The following is a 17142-nucleotide window of genomic DNA, read 5'->3' as shown; positions in this document are numbered from 1 at the left end:
GCAGTTTGCATACAAAATGTGGAAGGGTTGATGCTGGTTCACCATCTCCCAGACTCTTGGAGCTCCTTGGAGCCACCCACAGGCTGCTGCCTGCTCTCTTTGTGAGACACAGCCACATCAGTCCCGTGGAGGGCTGCCACCAGGCAGACATCAATTACTCTTTTATGAATGACCTTGCTTCCATCCTTGCTGCAAGGAACAATTTCTCTTTCACAGACCTGTCAGAATCCGCAGGAACATCACCCTGTCTGTTGGCTGGTGTTTCTTTTAATTCACCTTTCTGATGTTTCCTCTTGGGTGAAAGGGGCTGCTTTGGGTGAGGGAGAGATCCTTTAGCTCACACTGTGCTCTGTAGCTATGTTCTGCCAAACTCCCACACTTCCAGGGAAAGAGCTGACTTCTGCCCTGCTCTGCTCCAGCTGCTTTTTGGTGCTGTTGTGGTCATTGCAAGGACCAGCTCCCTGCCAGACTGCAGAGCCCAGGGGCAGGGAAAGGGGGGCAAACTTCAGATGGCATCCATCAGGTTGTGTCCCTCCCTGCCTGACCCAGCATCTAAAAGCACGCAATGCTTCTGCCCTTCTGCAGAGCAAACAAGAGTGACATCAGTCTGAAAGAGGAATCTGTCCTCAGCACCAGCTCTGCCACTGGCACACAGATGCCTCACTCAGAAGTGTTGCACCATGGGGGAGAGCACAGGAGGCAGATTAAATTAGAAAGGAAGATGCTGAAGTGTGCTGCAGTGATATTAAGGACCCTCTACACACTGGTCCACACCTGGGTATAATAAAGCAAACAGCCTGTGCTGTGTGCTGGCCCTACAAGCTCATCAATCTAGATGAAAAACTGGGTTATATTGGGCATTCACTGAGGCTTTTTCCACTGGATTTTTTTGGAACATCTGCTCCATCTTGAACACAAATTTTCCTCTATACTAGTCAGGTTTTAGACTGTAAAGTCCAGATGTGAGAATTTCAGCTGGAATATTATGGTTGGCATGTTGCTCCCTATTTTTTCTTTTCCTTCCCTTTCTCTGTCTGACCAGGTAACAACACATGATGCTTTGAACCTCACAGTACCAGGGTCTTTCGTTTATGCAAACAGCACTAGGAATACTGCTGTTTTCCTTCCTTTTCCTCCCTTCAATAGCAACACAGCCTCCGGGGGCTGTGAGAGCTGCAGGATATTTACATTCAGGACTGACTGCATGATGGGCCATGGATCACCAGAATGGAGGGTTTGCCTGAGCTGGAGGACAGTTAATAAGCCTGTTGCTATTCCCCCTGTTTAAAGAAGAGCTTTGGGTAAAATATTCTTGGATTTTAGAGCACAATTTTTATCCTTAAGTTCTCAATTACTTTCTTGGAACCAGCTTCCTCACAAGCAGCACTGGATGTGCAGCGGTATCAGTCTGGCCTTGTGATGCTGCTAATGCAGCAGGAAGACAGACTCCTGAGACCTGTGTGCTTAAACCACTTTAACCTGTCCTGGTTTCTGATCACTGTGCACCCATTACTGTTATTAGAACAGCACCAGTAAGGCCTGCAAATACCAGAGACTCCTCCTCTGCAGGCACACAGACCTCCAGATTGCCAGGCAGCATGACAATATATAATCCAACAGAAATGCTCCTGTAAGCCCAGTCTGCATCCTTGTCAGCTTTTCCCCCGAGTGGCTGGTTTACCAAGGGGCATTGTGGTGGACCAGCCACATTGATGCAGACATCCCCTACGCATGGCTCGGTTCCCTGGACAGCCACAGATGTCAGGCAAATAGTCTGGTGTTTTCCCTCTTTGATTAAAGAGTGAATTAAATGGTCTTCTAAATAAGATACACTCTATGCAGGGAGGGAAAGTCCTTTAAAATCAATAGCAGGGGAAGATGAAAGATTCTCTCTATTGCAGAAGGAGAAGAAGCTCCAAGCAGCAGGGCTGATCGCTCCTGTGAGCAACAGTACAGCAGGGATCAGCAGGGCTGGACAACACACTGACCAGTGTTGGAGCCCCACAGGGCCAAACCCCACTCCTGCCCGCGATTACACCTCTCTGCAGCCGTCAGGGCGGGCTCTCCCCGCTTTCGCTTCTTCATTGGCAGACCGGAGATTCAATGTGCGCGCTGGAGCGCGGCGCTGGAGCGGCCCCGCGCGGCTGGAGCCGCCCTCTCCTCTGCTGCCCCACGGCCCGGCACCGAGCCGGCGGGAACCGAGCCTAAATTAATCGGGAGAGCATCCCGTTATCCCTGCCCGGAGCAGCGCCACAGCTGCGGGGAAGGCGCCTCGCACCTTTCCTCTGCTCCCCGCAAGGCAGCCTTGCCGTCACTTCCCTACAAACAAGGGCCCAAAATGCAGACGGCCGCATCCCCCAGAGAACCCAAAGTGCAGAAGCAAAAGACAAGCCAGTGGATGGATGCACCAGGAGCCACAAAAATAAAATGGCTTTGGCGGGCAAAGCTTGGCTGTGATGCCCCAAACCAGCCAGACTAGGGTGGCTGGAGGAAAGGATCACCCATGTTACAGTGGGAGGGAGAGCAGCACCGTGTGTCCCTTGGACAGTGCTCCTTGGACAGCGGCTCTGGAGTTCACTCAGTATGTGTTGGCACTCTGACTGTAGCTTCAGGAAACAGTGAGAACTTTAACAGCCTGTTCTATGGAGTGGCATGCCCCAAACTATACCAGAGAGTAAGGCAACAAATAAACATTGTAGAGAAGTTTGGCTGCATCCTCAGGCAGCCATGACGTTCTCCACTGGTCTGTAGGTACCCATCTGTTGGTTTAGACGTGGTAATTGAAGGCACACATTAAAGACACTTCAGCAAAAAAGAGAGTTACACATATTCTGCTTAATTCATGGGAACTCAGGCCCCTTTGGGTATCTCAAACAGAGAGAGGAAGATGGTGTATTAAGAAGGTGAAAACATTAATATCAGTGCATTTTCAGGTGTCAGCTCCTCATTTCTTCCATCAGTATGATTTCCCCCAATTACACAGATTAGATAAATCTCTTTAAAGTTAGTGTATGACAGTAATGCAATTATTTCATATTAAGCAAGATTTCATGCTCAACAACCTACCTGTTAACTCCTGCCCTTCACTTGAGAAAACATGCAGTGAGCAGCACTTTACCACTCATCCCTCCAGCTCTAAGGCTGGAAGCTGCTCTGTGCAGGCTAAGCCTCACATGCAGGCTCTGTTTTGAAATGGAGCTTAGCTCACAGTGCAGTTTACTACTGCCAACATGGTCCAGGCCCAGACAAGCTGATGGAGAGGAGAATGCTACTTCTCCACCCTCTCCTTGTAGGCTGAAATCCAGGGTCCTGCCCAAATCCCCTACGCCTGCTGCCATGCTTTGTATGGATGTTTGCAGTGATGTCGGAAAAAGAGGGGTTAATTTTGCTGTCACAAGTCAGGCGAAGCATGTGAGACTCAAAATTACACTGCTAAGGTTTCCCCACACAAACCATATGTTGACTTGATGAGGAGAAAAAAAAATACCCTGGGAATTGTCATCACGATAGTTGCTTGGCAGATAAACACCTTCCCCCTGAGAGCTGCAGACACAGGACCTTGGCAAAAGAAACCAGGCACAGAATGATGCAATCCTCAGCCCAAAGAGCTCTGCAAGGTCACGCTTTTTCAAAAATGTCTCCTTGCAGCACAAGGTGGAACAACAGGACTTCCTTGCCCAGGTGTGCATTCTCCCAGACATAAAGCCACAGAGTCCCCAGCACCACACATTAACGGGCCCAGCTCCAGGTGACCAAAAGCCCCTCCCAGCCAGTCCCCGCAGGTATGGATACGCACCATGGCTGTGAGGCACTGCGATTCCCGCACCGTGGCGACGGAGCTCAGCAGGGCTGCCAGGATCAGGGTCATGCTCAGGCAGATCCCAAAGTAGAAAGCTGGAAGGAAGACAGACATGGGAGTTGTGGTCAGATGCCAGAGGCCTAGTGTGATGCTTCACTCAGGGAGGGGACAAAAAGTGCATTTTGGGGAGCTGGCTCCAAATGACCAGATTGCAGAACTGAAATTTTTCTGCAATTTATTCAATACCCCCTATCTGTGTATGCTTTGCTGTGTATGTTTGGCAAGGCTGTAAGTCTCTGAGTGGCTCTCACAACTCCAGCAGACTGAAACAGCCTAGAACAGTGTTGGTCCACCCAACAGACCAGAAGCTGCCAATTACTTCAGCCTTCTGATAAGGATCCCTGCAAATGGGGGGTGCTGGTGTGCAGCAGCTGTCCCACAGCCTCTATCAGGACTCCGGGCACTGCTAATCTGGTGCAACATTCACCCTCTGGTTTCCTCCTGGCTCAGGCAGGATCACAGCCAGAACCCTGGGGCAGGGCTCAGGGACCACAGTGCTGCAAAAGGGCTTTGCTAGCCTAACCACACAGATGTAATGCTTGCAAACAAGGCAAGTGGAAGCATTGCTGGAGATGGGTGGCTGGGGTGGGAGAGCCTGCAAGGCTGCAGTCAGTGCCAATATATGTGTAGGAACAGGGAAGGAATGTACCTTAGCCTTGGACTAACATAGTTTTTACACCTGCCTTGTTAAACTGAAATTGAGAACCAGGATTTCAAGAGGATATGAGTGTGTATAAGCCCAGAATGCAGCTCGGGAGGAGCAGCAGATGCAAGTGCAGCAGTGGTGAGTAGGGTATTTTAGTATCTGGGCTATCTTTGCTCTAGCCTGAGACTCGATTTATACTTCTCCCTTGTGAAAGCGAAAATACCACACATTTCCTCAGGAAAACTCACGGTGCTGCCATGCATTTCTCCTCCCAAGCCTCAATTTTCTATGTTGTGCTTCAACTCCTGTAGTTCCTCTCCCCGTGCTTCCAGTCTCCTGCCAGCCCCAGTGCACTTTTAGCACAGGAGAATAGAGGAACAAGTGCAAACACAGAAGCACCTGAGCACCCTGTGCACCTACAGCATCCTTTGGTTATAGGCATGTGGGTCTGATGTGGGGAAAGAAAGTGCCTGTGGGACTGCATTAGTCCTAATGTGATACTCCTGAATTTTCTTCTATTGCTTGAGGGAATTTTGCAGCTCTGGGTATCACCAAAGGTCTCACTGGGATGTGACCACAACATACCTGTGTGGTGGATGACCCTGTAGGCGTTGCTGTTCAGGGAGATGTTGCTGATGAGGGTGAAACGGGGCTCATAGTGGGTGACTGTGCTCAGCGTGGCGATGGAGAGCCCCAGCAGCTGGAAAAGAAGGATTTCAGGAAGGGATTTACAAGGCAGCAGCTCTTGGTGGGTGCACACAAAGGTTTGAGGTGTACCTGGATATTCCTGAGCCTCATGCAAATGCAGACAGCCTCATCATCCAGAGACCACCAAATGTACCCCAAAATGAACACAGAAGAACAAACCTCAGACACTTAAAGCTGTTTTTCCCTCTTGCATATGAGTACATGCGAGTACTGTGAAGCCCACAATTTCTTGGCCCGTGCCTATGGATTAAATTCCCATAACACGAAGAAAACTGAGTGGATTGATGCTCTTGCAGCACACCTGTGCAGTGCCACCCCACTCTGCAGACCGTGCATGTGTGGCTGTGAGGGCTGCCAGCTTCAAGAGGGGTTTTGAGCAGGGGTGAAGTTCTCTGCTTTGCTCTTTGCAATACCAGTTTCATTCACTGTTGTTGGCTCTGTTTCCCATGGTAGACTGCAAAGATCTGAGTCCTATACTACTCTAACCTGTGGTGGTTTCTGTCTCTGCAAGGCATTGCTGTTTCTGTCCCGCCCCTGAGAGCACCAGCATGCCTAAAGCATGGGGTAACTACTTGCACATCACCTGTCCAGGTGAAGGAGAGGGAATGTATCTGATGGCACCTAGCTCTAGGGCTGGGCTCCTTGCAGCATGACTGGTGACAGAGCTGGGACAACGGTACCAGCAGCAAAACCACCTCCAAATCTAGTGTAATGAGCCTAGAAAATACAAAATGTAAGGCTACTACTAGCTCTGAAGATAAGGCTTCATCATTTTGCGCCTTTACAATACAGAAACATGAGGCAGCTATACCTGTGTCAAACTTGACAGTGCAATCTCAACATAATCCCCACTGTGTGACATTTTCTAATAGCTTTTGCTGGAGGCTTACAGTCTCAGAGACTAAATCCATCCAAACCGTAGTATTTTGTCTAACCTAATTTGTGGCACCTTCTGATCCTTCAGACTGTGCATTACTGCGTATCTTGACCCACACCCAGCAAAATATTAAGTGCAACACCAGTTAGCTCAGATTTCTGAGAAACACCAGTCTAAAATCCTCCCAACAGTGAGAAAGTGATTCTAACCATCCATAGCAGCTGTGCCTTAATGTCTCCTCTAAGCATGCTTGGTACCAATCCTCCTTTTGTTTCCTCCAAGTGGCATATTCTGTTATTTTGAAGAGAGAGCCACCTTACAGCACTGCACTCTTGGAAAAACTATAAACTTAATTTGTGGCCCAAAATAAAGTATTACCTTTTCATTACACTCTTAACAACCCACCAATGCTCTTTGAACTAAATACAGATTATTGTTATTGCAGTTGTTATTATCATTAAACTGGCAAGTTTTGATGAAATAAAAAGGCCATGAGAAGTGTTCTCCAGTTTCCACTATTTCCCATTAGATCTAACAGCAGATGTCCAGAAACTCCCCTTGAATTTGCTTCAAAAGCTGATAGAGTCCCTGGAATTGCTTTTGCTTTGCAGTGCTGAATCCACAGGTTTCTCACACACACTTCCACCAAAGCCTTGTGGTTTCATATCCTCACTGATCCCACCTGCAGTCGACCACCCTCCCAGCAGCAAGCATGACTCTTTTGCTCCAAGGAGACAGGAGCAAATAGCTTTTTGCTGAAAACCAGCTCTTCTGCCAGCAGCAACCTTTTCTTTCTCCTTGGAGGCAGCTGCTGAGTTGTGAAAGAGCTGCAGTGGTGTGGCAGCCCTGAGAAACCAGAAGTCTATCAGAGGAGGGGGGAGCAATGCTGGTGGCAAGTGATAACCGCCCATGCAATGATAACAGTTGGTTGTGCTTACCCTCCACCCGCCAAAAACAGAACGTGGGAAAACCATCCCCTCTCAGAGTGGGGATGGGAAAGGCAACAGCTCACCTCAGTTCTGCAGAGATCCCCCCAAACCTGCCTGCTCACCATGACACAGAGGTTGGTCACCAGCAGCTGGCACTTGGTGGTCCTCATCCCGCACCTCAGTCCCATGGCAGCTTGTCCCCAGAGAGAGCTGGCAGTTGGTCCCTCCAGCTCTTGATAAAGCCTGGGTTTCCACCAAAGGGAGGCATGGCCACAGTGGGGCCTCTCAGGAAGTGGAGTCCCCACCACGTGCAGATGCACCTCCTTCTGCCTGATTATTAAATCCTCTTTAAGGCAGTCACCTTCTGCACAGGCTCTCAGTCAGCTGCTGCCAGCTCCCGCACAGCCAGCTGGGAAAGAAGGAAACGCATACAGGAAAACAACCTTTCATGGAATTTGGAGCAAAGCTCCTTAAAAAAAATAATTAAACTGTTCAGTCAAGAGTCAGTGTCAAAATATCCTGGGTTTGACTTTCACTGGGATGTGGTTTTGCTTAATGAAGATTGTTGGTAACTTTTTTTTTATAATCTGCATAAATAATACTTGGGGAAAACATCTAAGAAAGCACTATTAAAAAACACCAAAACCTGCTGTTTAAAGAAGAGATTAAACCCACTCAAAGAGATCTGTGTAAGACTCCCCATGTAAAACCACCACATGGCAATAACCTTTGGCTGAGCCTCTATTAGAACTTGCATTTGCAGGAAAGGGGAAAAAAACCACATTTGGTAGTATTTTATTCAGGAAGATGGCTATATGCACATACAACCTCCTGCTCAGGAGGCTCTCACTGTCCATGGGGATTTTAACGCTTCCTTTCCCCTCCCCTAGCACTGAAGACTCCATGGACCCATGGCTGCAGAACTCAGGTGATTGCTGGTCTTCAAAACCAGCTGTCTCCTGAATGCATATTTCTTAAAAGTAAATTGCAAAGAAGCCTCAAGAACGATCTGGCCAAAGTGAGTCTGAATGACTGAGTGCCTTAGTCATCCTTACTTTGGGAACCAGACTGGTGGAGAACAGGTGAAACAGACTAATGAAAAATAATAGCACTCCCCCCAGGTGGCAAACAAAGGGAGTAAAAAAGTAAAACCATCCCAAAACAGCAACTGCAGTAACAGGAAGATGACAAAGAAGGAGGAGGAGAGGAGTGAAAAAAAGGAAGGAAGATGCATTTTGTAAAGCAAAGAGAAGAGAAAGTGAGTTGCACAAAGCCCCGAGCACGGGAAAAAGCATGTCATGACTTTCTGACTACATCACTAGCTTTCTTGCAAGCTTTCCTGCAGAACATCTTGGTTGCAGCCTCCTGAGACACAAGTGAGAGCTGCCTCAGCCAGTGCCAAAACCAGGTGTCCTCATGGCTCACAGGTCCCAGGAGGAGACACTGAGGTACACATGTGCGGACAGAGACCTTTCTCCTCTGGCCACCAGCTGGAGACCATCTGAGGAAAACCAATGGATAGGCAGCAGAAGGGAGAGGACAACAGGCTGGTGAGGCAGCTGATGCCAACCACCCATGCTCAGAAGCAGGACCCTTGGGAACAGACCAGGTGGGGAAAATGTCTTATGAGACACTGTCAGAGTTAGGATTGTGTCAGAATTCAGAACTGGGCACCCAGCACTTCTGGTACCAGAGGACAGATGGGGATGCTGTCACCTGCATTTTCAAGGGAAGGATCCGTGGTACAAAGACAACAGAGCTCGCCCACCGGTGGAGTTACAGGTTAAGTCTCGAAGGGCTGCAAGAAAATATGAGCACAACTCTGTGCGTAGCATCAAGCCACGTCAGCCCAGCCACGAGCGACAGTCACCGTGTCACCTGCCCTGAGCACACCCGGAGCCTGTTTCACAGCTGCAGACAGGGAAAAAAACATGGAGCCCACCTCAGTTTCCCCATAGATCCCACTTCCTTCCCCAGTCCCAAACACCTGCCGCCGCAGAGACCTGTGCAAAGCCAAGTCTCACACTAGAGGTCCCCACAGGCCAGCAGAACCCTTTCCCGAAGGGCGGGATGATCGACGTGGGCTTTCTGGAGGGCATTTCCCTTCCCCAGTTCCATAAAAGTCTCCTCAGCTCCTGCAGAAGCCTGGCACCTCACCTTAGGTCCACCTGAGAGGTCCCAAAGACATCATCTATATGCCTTGCTAGGGCTGCTAGTCTTCCCACAAAATATGTCCTACTTCCTTTTGTCTCCAGCCATAAAAACGGGTACCGTCATTGACTCACAGAGCTCTGAAAGCAGATCTGTAACTTCAAACACCCACATTTAAACGGGTCCATCATCTGCTTCCGCTGAAAATTACTATTCCTGAGTAGTTTGACCGTGTCTTCTGACATGGTCAGCATGCATTACCTCCATCAGCACCTGCAGTGCTTGGTGCCCCACCTTTGCATCCACTAACTGCCCTGCCAGCTGGGCTCAGGGATAGGGGGATTTTTCTGCTGTTTCTCTTTCGTCTCTCTTACCCTCTATCCCATACAGGTATGCCTTGAAAGTTTCCTGTTTAGGGACACAGCATAAATGGATTTCTAACATCACAAAAATAACAAGAGCAAAAGGAGCTGCTGCCTCACACTCGAAAAAGCCAAAAGGAAAGTCACTCCCTCACTCAAAAGAGAACAGGAGCATCAGTAGAACTGGGATATTAAGATGTTGGGCTGTGATTAAGAAGGCACATTTGGCACATGGAAGGGCACTGCTGAAAGGAGAACAGGGGACTCTGTGTGCTCATCCTACCTGTGCCCATCAGCAAGGCAATCTGTGCAACATTTCACTTTCTATGGGATTACACTTTCTCTGGGTGCCCTGTTGTTGGCACGCACCTGCCTCAGCAGGCACGAACCTACCTGTCTGCCCAGAAAGCACTGGTGAGAAGCAGGGTTTCCCCTCAAACTCATCCCAGTGGGAAGAGAGGCAGGGCTGGTGGCATGCCAGGGAGCTACCCTCACAGCCAGCACGTGGGCTGAATGGCAGCATGGCTTTTCCAGCAAGACTCAGCCTCCTGCCCACCCTGGCAGGTTTCATCAATTGGTCCCCTTTGCAAGAGCCCAACTTATCATTCCCAAAAGTAGTGCAAAAACCACAGGTGACCACAGCTCTGCCTGTGGCTTCCTACCTTATCTCTGGTTATCAGTTGGAGCATGGAAAGATGGTAGTGAGTCTGAAAATAAGCCAGGGAACACAGGTCCTCTCTTTCTAGCCTTGTGGAAGATTTCTGTTATGAAAATATACACCAGCATCCCCAGCTGCATGGGTCTCAGAGGGATATGCCATCTCATCCAGAAGGGAAGGATTGATTTTAAAAAGGGAACAAAGACAGATCATATTGCTTTGCAAAGTTATAAACCCCCAACCCTCCTCTGAGCTGGAGGGAAATGATTCCCACTCTGTGAGAGGGATGTTCTGAAAGAGCTGAGGGATTTGATGTGTTAATGCTGCATGGGCTTAACTTGAGACACTAAACACAAATGGAGGAGAAGAGGCTGAATTCATGCTGGTGCTTTCTTGACATCCACTTTCCTGGCTCTCACTCCATCAGTGCAGCCACCAGTGATGGAACTGCCGAACCTCAGCCTCAGCTGCTTGAACTCTGTCGATGCAGCAGGGAAGAGAAACTTCCCCCTTGGCTTTGGGGCACTGCTCCTGAGAAAGGATGGGCTGGAAGCAAGAAGGAGGATGTCACCCAGGAGCCAAAACTACACCCGTCATCCAGGCAGGACACACCTGTGCCACGTCCCTGCTGCCTCTCAGGACCATCCTCCTTTTCCAGCCCACAGCACCATTGGGGAAAATACCTCTCCTCCACAGCAGAAAGCAGCTCCAAATGTGTCAGATTTACAAGTGTCAGTGGCTCAGCCCATTCAGTCCCTCAGCTACTGCCAGTAACACGGCTGGATTCACCCGAAAGCTCGCTCGTAAATAAAACACGTCCATATCAAACCGCACCGAGCCATAGGGATGATGGGAGGCCAGGGAGACCTCACAGCCTGCCTCTGCCTTCCCGGGCACATCACAAGGATGCATTGTAAAGGCTGCTTAGCATTCATATGGCACATACACACAATCAAAGCTAAAAACCAACTTTTAAACCCGGGGCCATCTCTTTTCAAGAAAGGAAAGAGAGGAGAAAGAGGGGAGGGGGGTTGCCGGGCTTTGCCAAGCTTTAGATGCACCATACAACTCCACTGTGAATGGAAACAAGGCTGGAAGACACAAAACCAGAGAGAAATCATAATATTTCCAAAGCACATCTTTACTTATTAGTATTTTCAAAGTGTGTCTCAGAAATCCTCTAGTGATTCTCAGGCAATTTGAAATTATTATAGGTGAGCAAATAAAATGTCAGAAGAGTTATTAAAAGTAGTTCATCAAGCCAGAAAAAGATTACATTGGAAAAGAGCATAAACTGAATACAGGGAGTTCCCTTCAAAGAATAAACTGAAATGAACTTCTTTCTCCACTGAAAGTGAGAAAGAACCATATTCATAGCTCTAATGCACACTGCCCTACTCAAATCAAATTATTTTTAATTTTTCACATTCTATCTAATTGCAAACCATAACTTCCCAGGAGCCAGCTGTGCAGGTGATAGACCTGAAGATACGATGCGAGCCCTGCCCCATCTAGCTCTGCTCCTGGCAAAACCAGTGTGAGCACAGCCCAACCTGGTAAAAGGGCTCCCCAAGAACAGGGCTGCCCAGTTGCCCGTCACCCTTTATTTCTGGCATTCATCCCCTCAAGCTTTGTTGCAACAGGACCTCCATCACTTTCCACTGAAGTCCAGAAAATTTTGGCAAAATACCCTAAAAAGCTCATGTCAGCTGGCTGTAATGCATGGGTGACACCAGCTCTGACCCAGCACCCCACCTGCAGCCTTCCTGCTGCTGACACATGTGCCAAGTCAGCGGCAGCGCTTTGCTCTCACCTTTGGCAGGTGCAAGAACCAACATGTAGTGTAGGGGTCCTTTCCAGAGGCACTTTTCCCTTCTCCCTGAGCGTCATTTGGCCCCCTTGCAGGGCACTGCCTGAAGCCACATGGAGCTGCAAGGTGTCCACACCAACCATGCAGTTATCATTTTTGCCTTATCTGCTCCAGGAGAGGAGAATTTCTTCTCTCCACTCTCTGGGGATGGGTAGCACATTGCTGGATGCTCTCTCTCCCCAGATTATGATCAGGAAGTTGATTGTGAACACAGACAGTGTTTAATGATGTCTTGTTCTACTGGATCTTTACATAGTCATTAACTGTATAAAGAGATTTCAAAGGAGATTGCATTTCTCTGAGTACAAGATGTACCTTCCTACCTACCTTCCTGCAGACTGTTGGGAAGCCAGCTGCTCTGCTAGGAAAGTGTAAGCACTTGCTGTGTGTTGTGCTCAGGCCCAGACCCGATGGCCACATCTGGCTGGAAACAAACATTGTGATCAGCAGCCCTGAAGCCAATTTGGACAAGTCAAGTTCATCCCCAAGCTGAGCATGGAATCTCTGTGGCTGGAGGCTGCATGCTCTCCCTTGAGACTGGTTTTAATGGTGTGCGTTATTAATGAAAAAAATTCCCTCTAGCTATTTTTGTATGATAAAAATCCAGTTATTACTCTTGAGTGTGGCACTTTGATACAGAAGGGTTTCTCTTGAAAAGTTTCAAGGGCAGCAGCTTCCCCTTTCCTGTGAGAAAGGTTTTCAGCAGAAATTAGAGAGAAGGTAATGAAAGAACATCAGTATTACTCCACTGCAGTAATGCCCCGACTGACTAAGCTAAATCTGACAGTGGCACAAGGCAAGCCCCCTGCTCCAGCCAGGGCAGCTTTGCAGATGCTAGAAACAAGTGCAGGACATGGCCTGAGCTGAGCAAGCAGTCTCTGCTCTTCCAGCAAGGGACAAGCAGCTCCCCTGTGCTGCTGGGAATCCACCAGGAAAAATGCTCCTGCCTGCACTGCATGCGATGAGCTGCTCCTCTTGGATCAAGTATTTCAGAGAAGCTGTAGGGCTGCTCATTGCTCTGCCCCGTCTACAGCACGGCCAAGAATGACTCAGGAGTTGCTGAATTTGGGCGCTAAGGCTCCTGTGTGCTTGACTACCAGAAAATCAAAGTGCTCACAGCCTCCTTACTGTCAGGAATTTCAGCTTGGCTGCATGTGACAATGCCGTGGGGCTGGTTCCTTCAAGCCACTGCCACTGCAACCAATCCCCAGGGACAATATTTCTCTTTCAACATAATGGAGCCTTGCTGCTCTCTAAATACCCCACACAGGTGCAAAAAATCCCTCTCTGTGTCACATCAAGGAATCACGGATAGCTCTTTGAACTACCATTTTTTGGCTCAGGTACACCTGAGGACCAGCAGCAGTGTGGTTTGGGGCAGCCAGGGCAATACAGACCCTTTGATATCCAAATCGTGCTGACACCTGTCCATGTGATGACACATCCACACCAGCTTGGAGCATTTTCCTCACATTGGGTTATGCTCACCCACCAAAAGTGAAGCCCTGTAACTGAACTGCCTCACATTGTTGGATTTTCTTTATTTTTTAAGGAGCAAAGCCCTAAGGGCAGAACACCCTGACAGCTTCACCCAGGGCAGTGAGTTCATGTAGCTCTCCCTCCGCTCATCTCGTTTATTTAGCAAAACACCATGCAAGTTATTTCTTCCCACAAGTTCCCAAGACTCCAAGAGGAAGCTCCTTTGTCTTCCTCATTCCATCCAGCTATCTGAATGCACCTTACCCTGCTCTCTTCCCACCGCAGCTGGAAGAAAGGCTTGATGGAGAACTAAGGGGGATTGCTTAGCACGGCAGAAGGAAACCAGGCTGCAACCCCCGAGCTACAAAAGCTTTTCATTTTCCTTCTTGCCTCCATGCCTTTATCCTTCAAACTCCCATCGAAGCCCAAAAATCCTGTCTGTGGGGAACGCCGTTGGTAAGACGACCCACGCCATTACTACGAATCTTTGTTATCACACATTTTTGGTGGATGTAACAAAGCAGAGCCCCGGTGTGTCCCCCTCTCTCCTTCGGGCAAGCACCGACCGGCAGCCAGGTGCCGGCACTCCCCTCTCCGCAGGGAAAGTCCTGGGAGGAGCCGTCGCCTTTCCCACACCGGCACCCCCAGGTACGCGGTTTGGGGAGCGCCGGCTTGGTGGCACCGCTGGAGGGACACCCGGGGTGCCCGCCTTCCCCACACCGGCACCCCTAGGGCCGGCTTGGTGGCACCGCTGGAGGGACACCCGGGGTGCCCACCTTCCCCACACCGGCACCTCTAGGGCCGGCTTGGTGGCACCGCTGGAGGGACACCCGGGGTGCCCACCTTCCCCACACCGGCACCCTCTAGGGCCGGCTTGGTGGCACCGCTGGAGGGACACCCGGGGTGCCCACCTTCCCCACACCGGCACCCCTAGGGCCGGCTTGGTGGCACCGCTGGAGGGACGCCCCGGGCCGCCCCTCACGCAGGGCAGCGCGGAGTGCCGGCCGCTCGCGAGCGCCCGCTGTGAGGCGCGGGTGAGGCGGGACGAGCGTGGGGCGCCACCCCCGAGAGACAATTAAAACCTGAATTAAAATGTTCCAAACTGCGCGGGCAGGGGCGGTGATTGGAGGGCGTTAGCAGGGGGCAGGAGCGCGGACTCTGTGTGGGTGTGTGTGGGTGTGTGAGGGTGTGTGAGGGGAGGGGGGGGCGGCCGCCGGGTGCCGGCGGCGCCACGCGCCGGGCGCGCGCGGGGGCGGGGGCGCGGCGGCGGCGGGCGCGCGTGGCGCGGCGTGCGCGGCGCGTGCGGCCGGCGGGGCCCCGCGCGCGGCGGCGCGTTGATAAGGAGCCGGCCGGCAGCGGCACTCGCCGCAGAGCAGCGCAGCGGCGGCGGGAGAGCACGGCCATGGCGGTGACCTGCCCCGCGATGCCCACCCCCGCCTCCTTTGTCTCGCTTTACATTTAGTTCTCAATTTTTAATTTTTTTTTTTAAAGTTTTGGTTGTTTGTTGATTTGTCGGTTTATTTTTTTTTTTCCGCCACCGTGGCCGCCCGGCGATGAACGGCGGGGCTCTGCCGCCGCTGCCCCCCGCCGCAGCCCGCGGCCGCCGGCGGCCCGCCTCCCCCGAGCTGCTGCGCTGCAAGCGCCGCCTGGCCTTCGCCGCCCTGCCGGGCACCGGGGCGGCGGCCGCGGCCGCCGTGGCCCGTCGGAACGAGCGGGAGCGCAACCGCGTGCGTCTCGTCAACCTGGGCTTCGCCGCCCTCCGCCAGCACGTCCCGCATGGCGCCGCCAGCAAGAAGATGAGCAAGGTGGAGACGCTCCGCTCCGCCGTCGAGTACATCCGCGCCCTGCAGCGGCTCCTCGACGAGCACGACGCCGCCGCCTCTTTCCCCGACGGCCGCGGGCGGGTGGCCGTCGGGGAAGTTGGCGGCGGCGGCGGCTACTCCTCCGCTTCTCCCTCCTTCGCCTCCTCCGCGCCCGGCTCGCCGTGCTCCTCCGAGGAGAGCGGCTACGACGCGGCGCTCAGCCCCGAGGAGCGGGAGCTGCTGGACTTCACCAGCTGGCTGGGGAGCTACTGACACGGCGGGAGGTGAGGGGCAGCCGCAGGGGAGGGGGCACCGCTTCCTCCCCCGGCGCTCGGGGGAGCCGGGCGCACACCCACCGGGGCTCTCCTCGCGTCTCTCCGCAGCCGCGCTCAGCCCGCAGCGCGTCGGCACCCGCGGTCCCGGCGGCAGCAGCATCCCCCCGAAAGTACTGACCTCCGCCCCGGCGGGGCCCCGCTGGCTGCTCTTCTCGCCGGGCTCAGCCGTCGTCTGCTGGCTGTGGAAAGTGCAATGGGGTACCTGACTGCAGGGTCCCGCTCCTTGCGCCGGGAGCAGCCGACCCACGGAGAAGATGCCCGAACGAACCTGCTCCCCCCCGCCGCTGCTGTCTGGTGTTGCTTTGGAGGGGTGGAAAAGAGGAAAAAAAAAAAATTAGAAACATTTGATGCTTCCTTGTTTCTGGAGGGGGAGGGAATTTTTTATCATGTCAGATTCTATTTTATATGTAACTTGAACTGCCTATAGGGACATTGGTGTATGAAGACATATTTTTGTACAAGAAACCTTTAGAGAAAAGGGATGAGATGACTCTATTTTTAGCAGGTCCTATCCATTCGGTCTTGAATACTACCAGCTGGAATGTTTTGGGAACACGGTATAGATGAAAAGGAGTTTGTTTGGGGTTTTTTTAATTATTCTCTCCAAACACTTTGGTAAAAGACTGTAAAGTTATGTTGTGTTTTAACGTGGTGTCTGAGTTTGCCTGGTGTGAAGTCCACCTCTCTGAAGTTTTTTTTTTTTTAAAAATGTATTGAAGGCATTTTTGTATGCACTTGCTAGGATTTCTTATGTTGTACATATGCAGTTTTTAAGAGAGTATCATATTTTATGTAAAATGACTTTATAAATAAAAATCTATTTATAAATGGCTTCAGGGCTGTAAGATACATGTGTATTTGCCAGAATTTCCCAAGGTGACTTAACTATGGGGTGGGAGAGGGGAATGAGGAGCAATACAGCAGAGAGGCAGTTCTCCCTGGACCAGGTTTCATGTGCAGAAGGGAATTAGGAGTGGCATAGCATAATCTCCAGGCGTGCTTTTTTTCCCCCCCATTCAAGTTTTATAAATTCAGCACTTGGAGCAGGTCCTGCAGGGAGCTGCAGATGTGCATAGGAGACAAGGCAGGTTCGGTGCTGGTAAGCCCTATCCTGGACGTGCAGAAGGTGCAGCTGCAGGAGGCTGTGTTGGCCCTGCCTGGGATGATGGGAGAGTCATGGGAAGGTGAAGAGGAAGCAGGTATCTGAAGTTTGTTTGTCCTGGCAGCAGCTCTCAGGAGGTAGGTTGGGGTGCCTTTATTCCGGAGAGCAGCACCTCTGAGAACAGTGTTGTCCTTTAAAAAAGACAGGTAAGCCACAGTGTCCCACCTGGTCCTACTGTAACTTGAGCTGCATTAGTCTTTATCTAGAGGCAATAAGCAAATGTGAATTGCTCCTTGGAAACTATAGTCAGAGTCATTATTGCTCCTTGGAAACTCTAGTCAGACTCATAAGCTCTGTCCATTAC

The 17142-nt window shown here is 51.0% G+C and overlaps 2 protein-coding genes across 2 annotated transcripts in view; one reads left to right on the top strand and one right to left on the bottom strand.

The window, feature by feature from the left end:
- Positions 1 to 15995, bottom strand: part of TSPAN32 (tetraspanin 32) — a gene marked incomplete at its 5' end in the record, with an annotated part of 36130 nt that extends 20135 nt beyond the window's left edge. The window contains 3 exon segments of the mRNA XM_033063029.2: positions 3797 to 3894; positions 5091 to 5205; positions 15795 to 15995. Coding sequence (XP_032918920.2) covers positions 3797 to 3894; positions 5091 to 5205; positions 15795 to 15995 — 414 coding nt within the window.
- ASCL2 (achaete-scute family bHLH transcription factor 2) lies at positions 14914 to 15884 on the top strand. Its single transcript, XM_033063028.1, has 2 exons — positions 14914 to 15625; positions 15725 to 15884. Exon 1 carries the CDS (start codon positions 15093 to 15095, stop codon positions 15612 to 15614), a length of 522 nt encoding a protein of 173 aa, XP_032918919.1. The 5' UTR covers positions 14914 to 15092; the 3' UTR covers positions 15615 to 15625; positions 15725 to 15884.
- Positions 15996 to 17142: the final 1147 nt, after the last annotated feature.

The sequence above is a fragment of the Catharus ustulatus genome, chromosome 6, assembly GCF_009819885.2.
Source record: "Catharus ustulatus isolate bCatUst1 chromosome 6, bCatUst1.pri.v2, whole genome shotgun sequence".
Classification (NCBI taxonomy): Eukaryota; Metazoa; Chordata; class Aves; order Passeriformes; family Turdidae; genus Catharus; species Catharus ustulatus.
The sequence above is the reverse complement of the archived record's forward strand: the minus strand, read 5'-3'. Positions and strand labels throughout refer to the sequence as shown.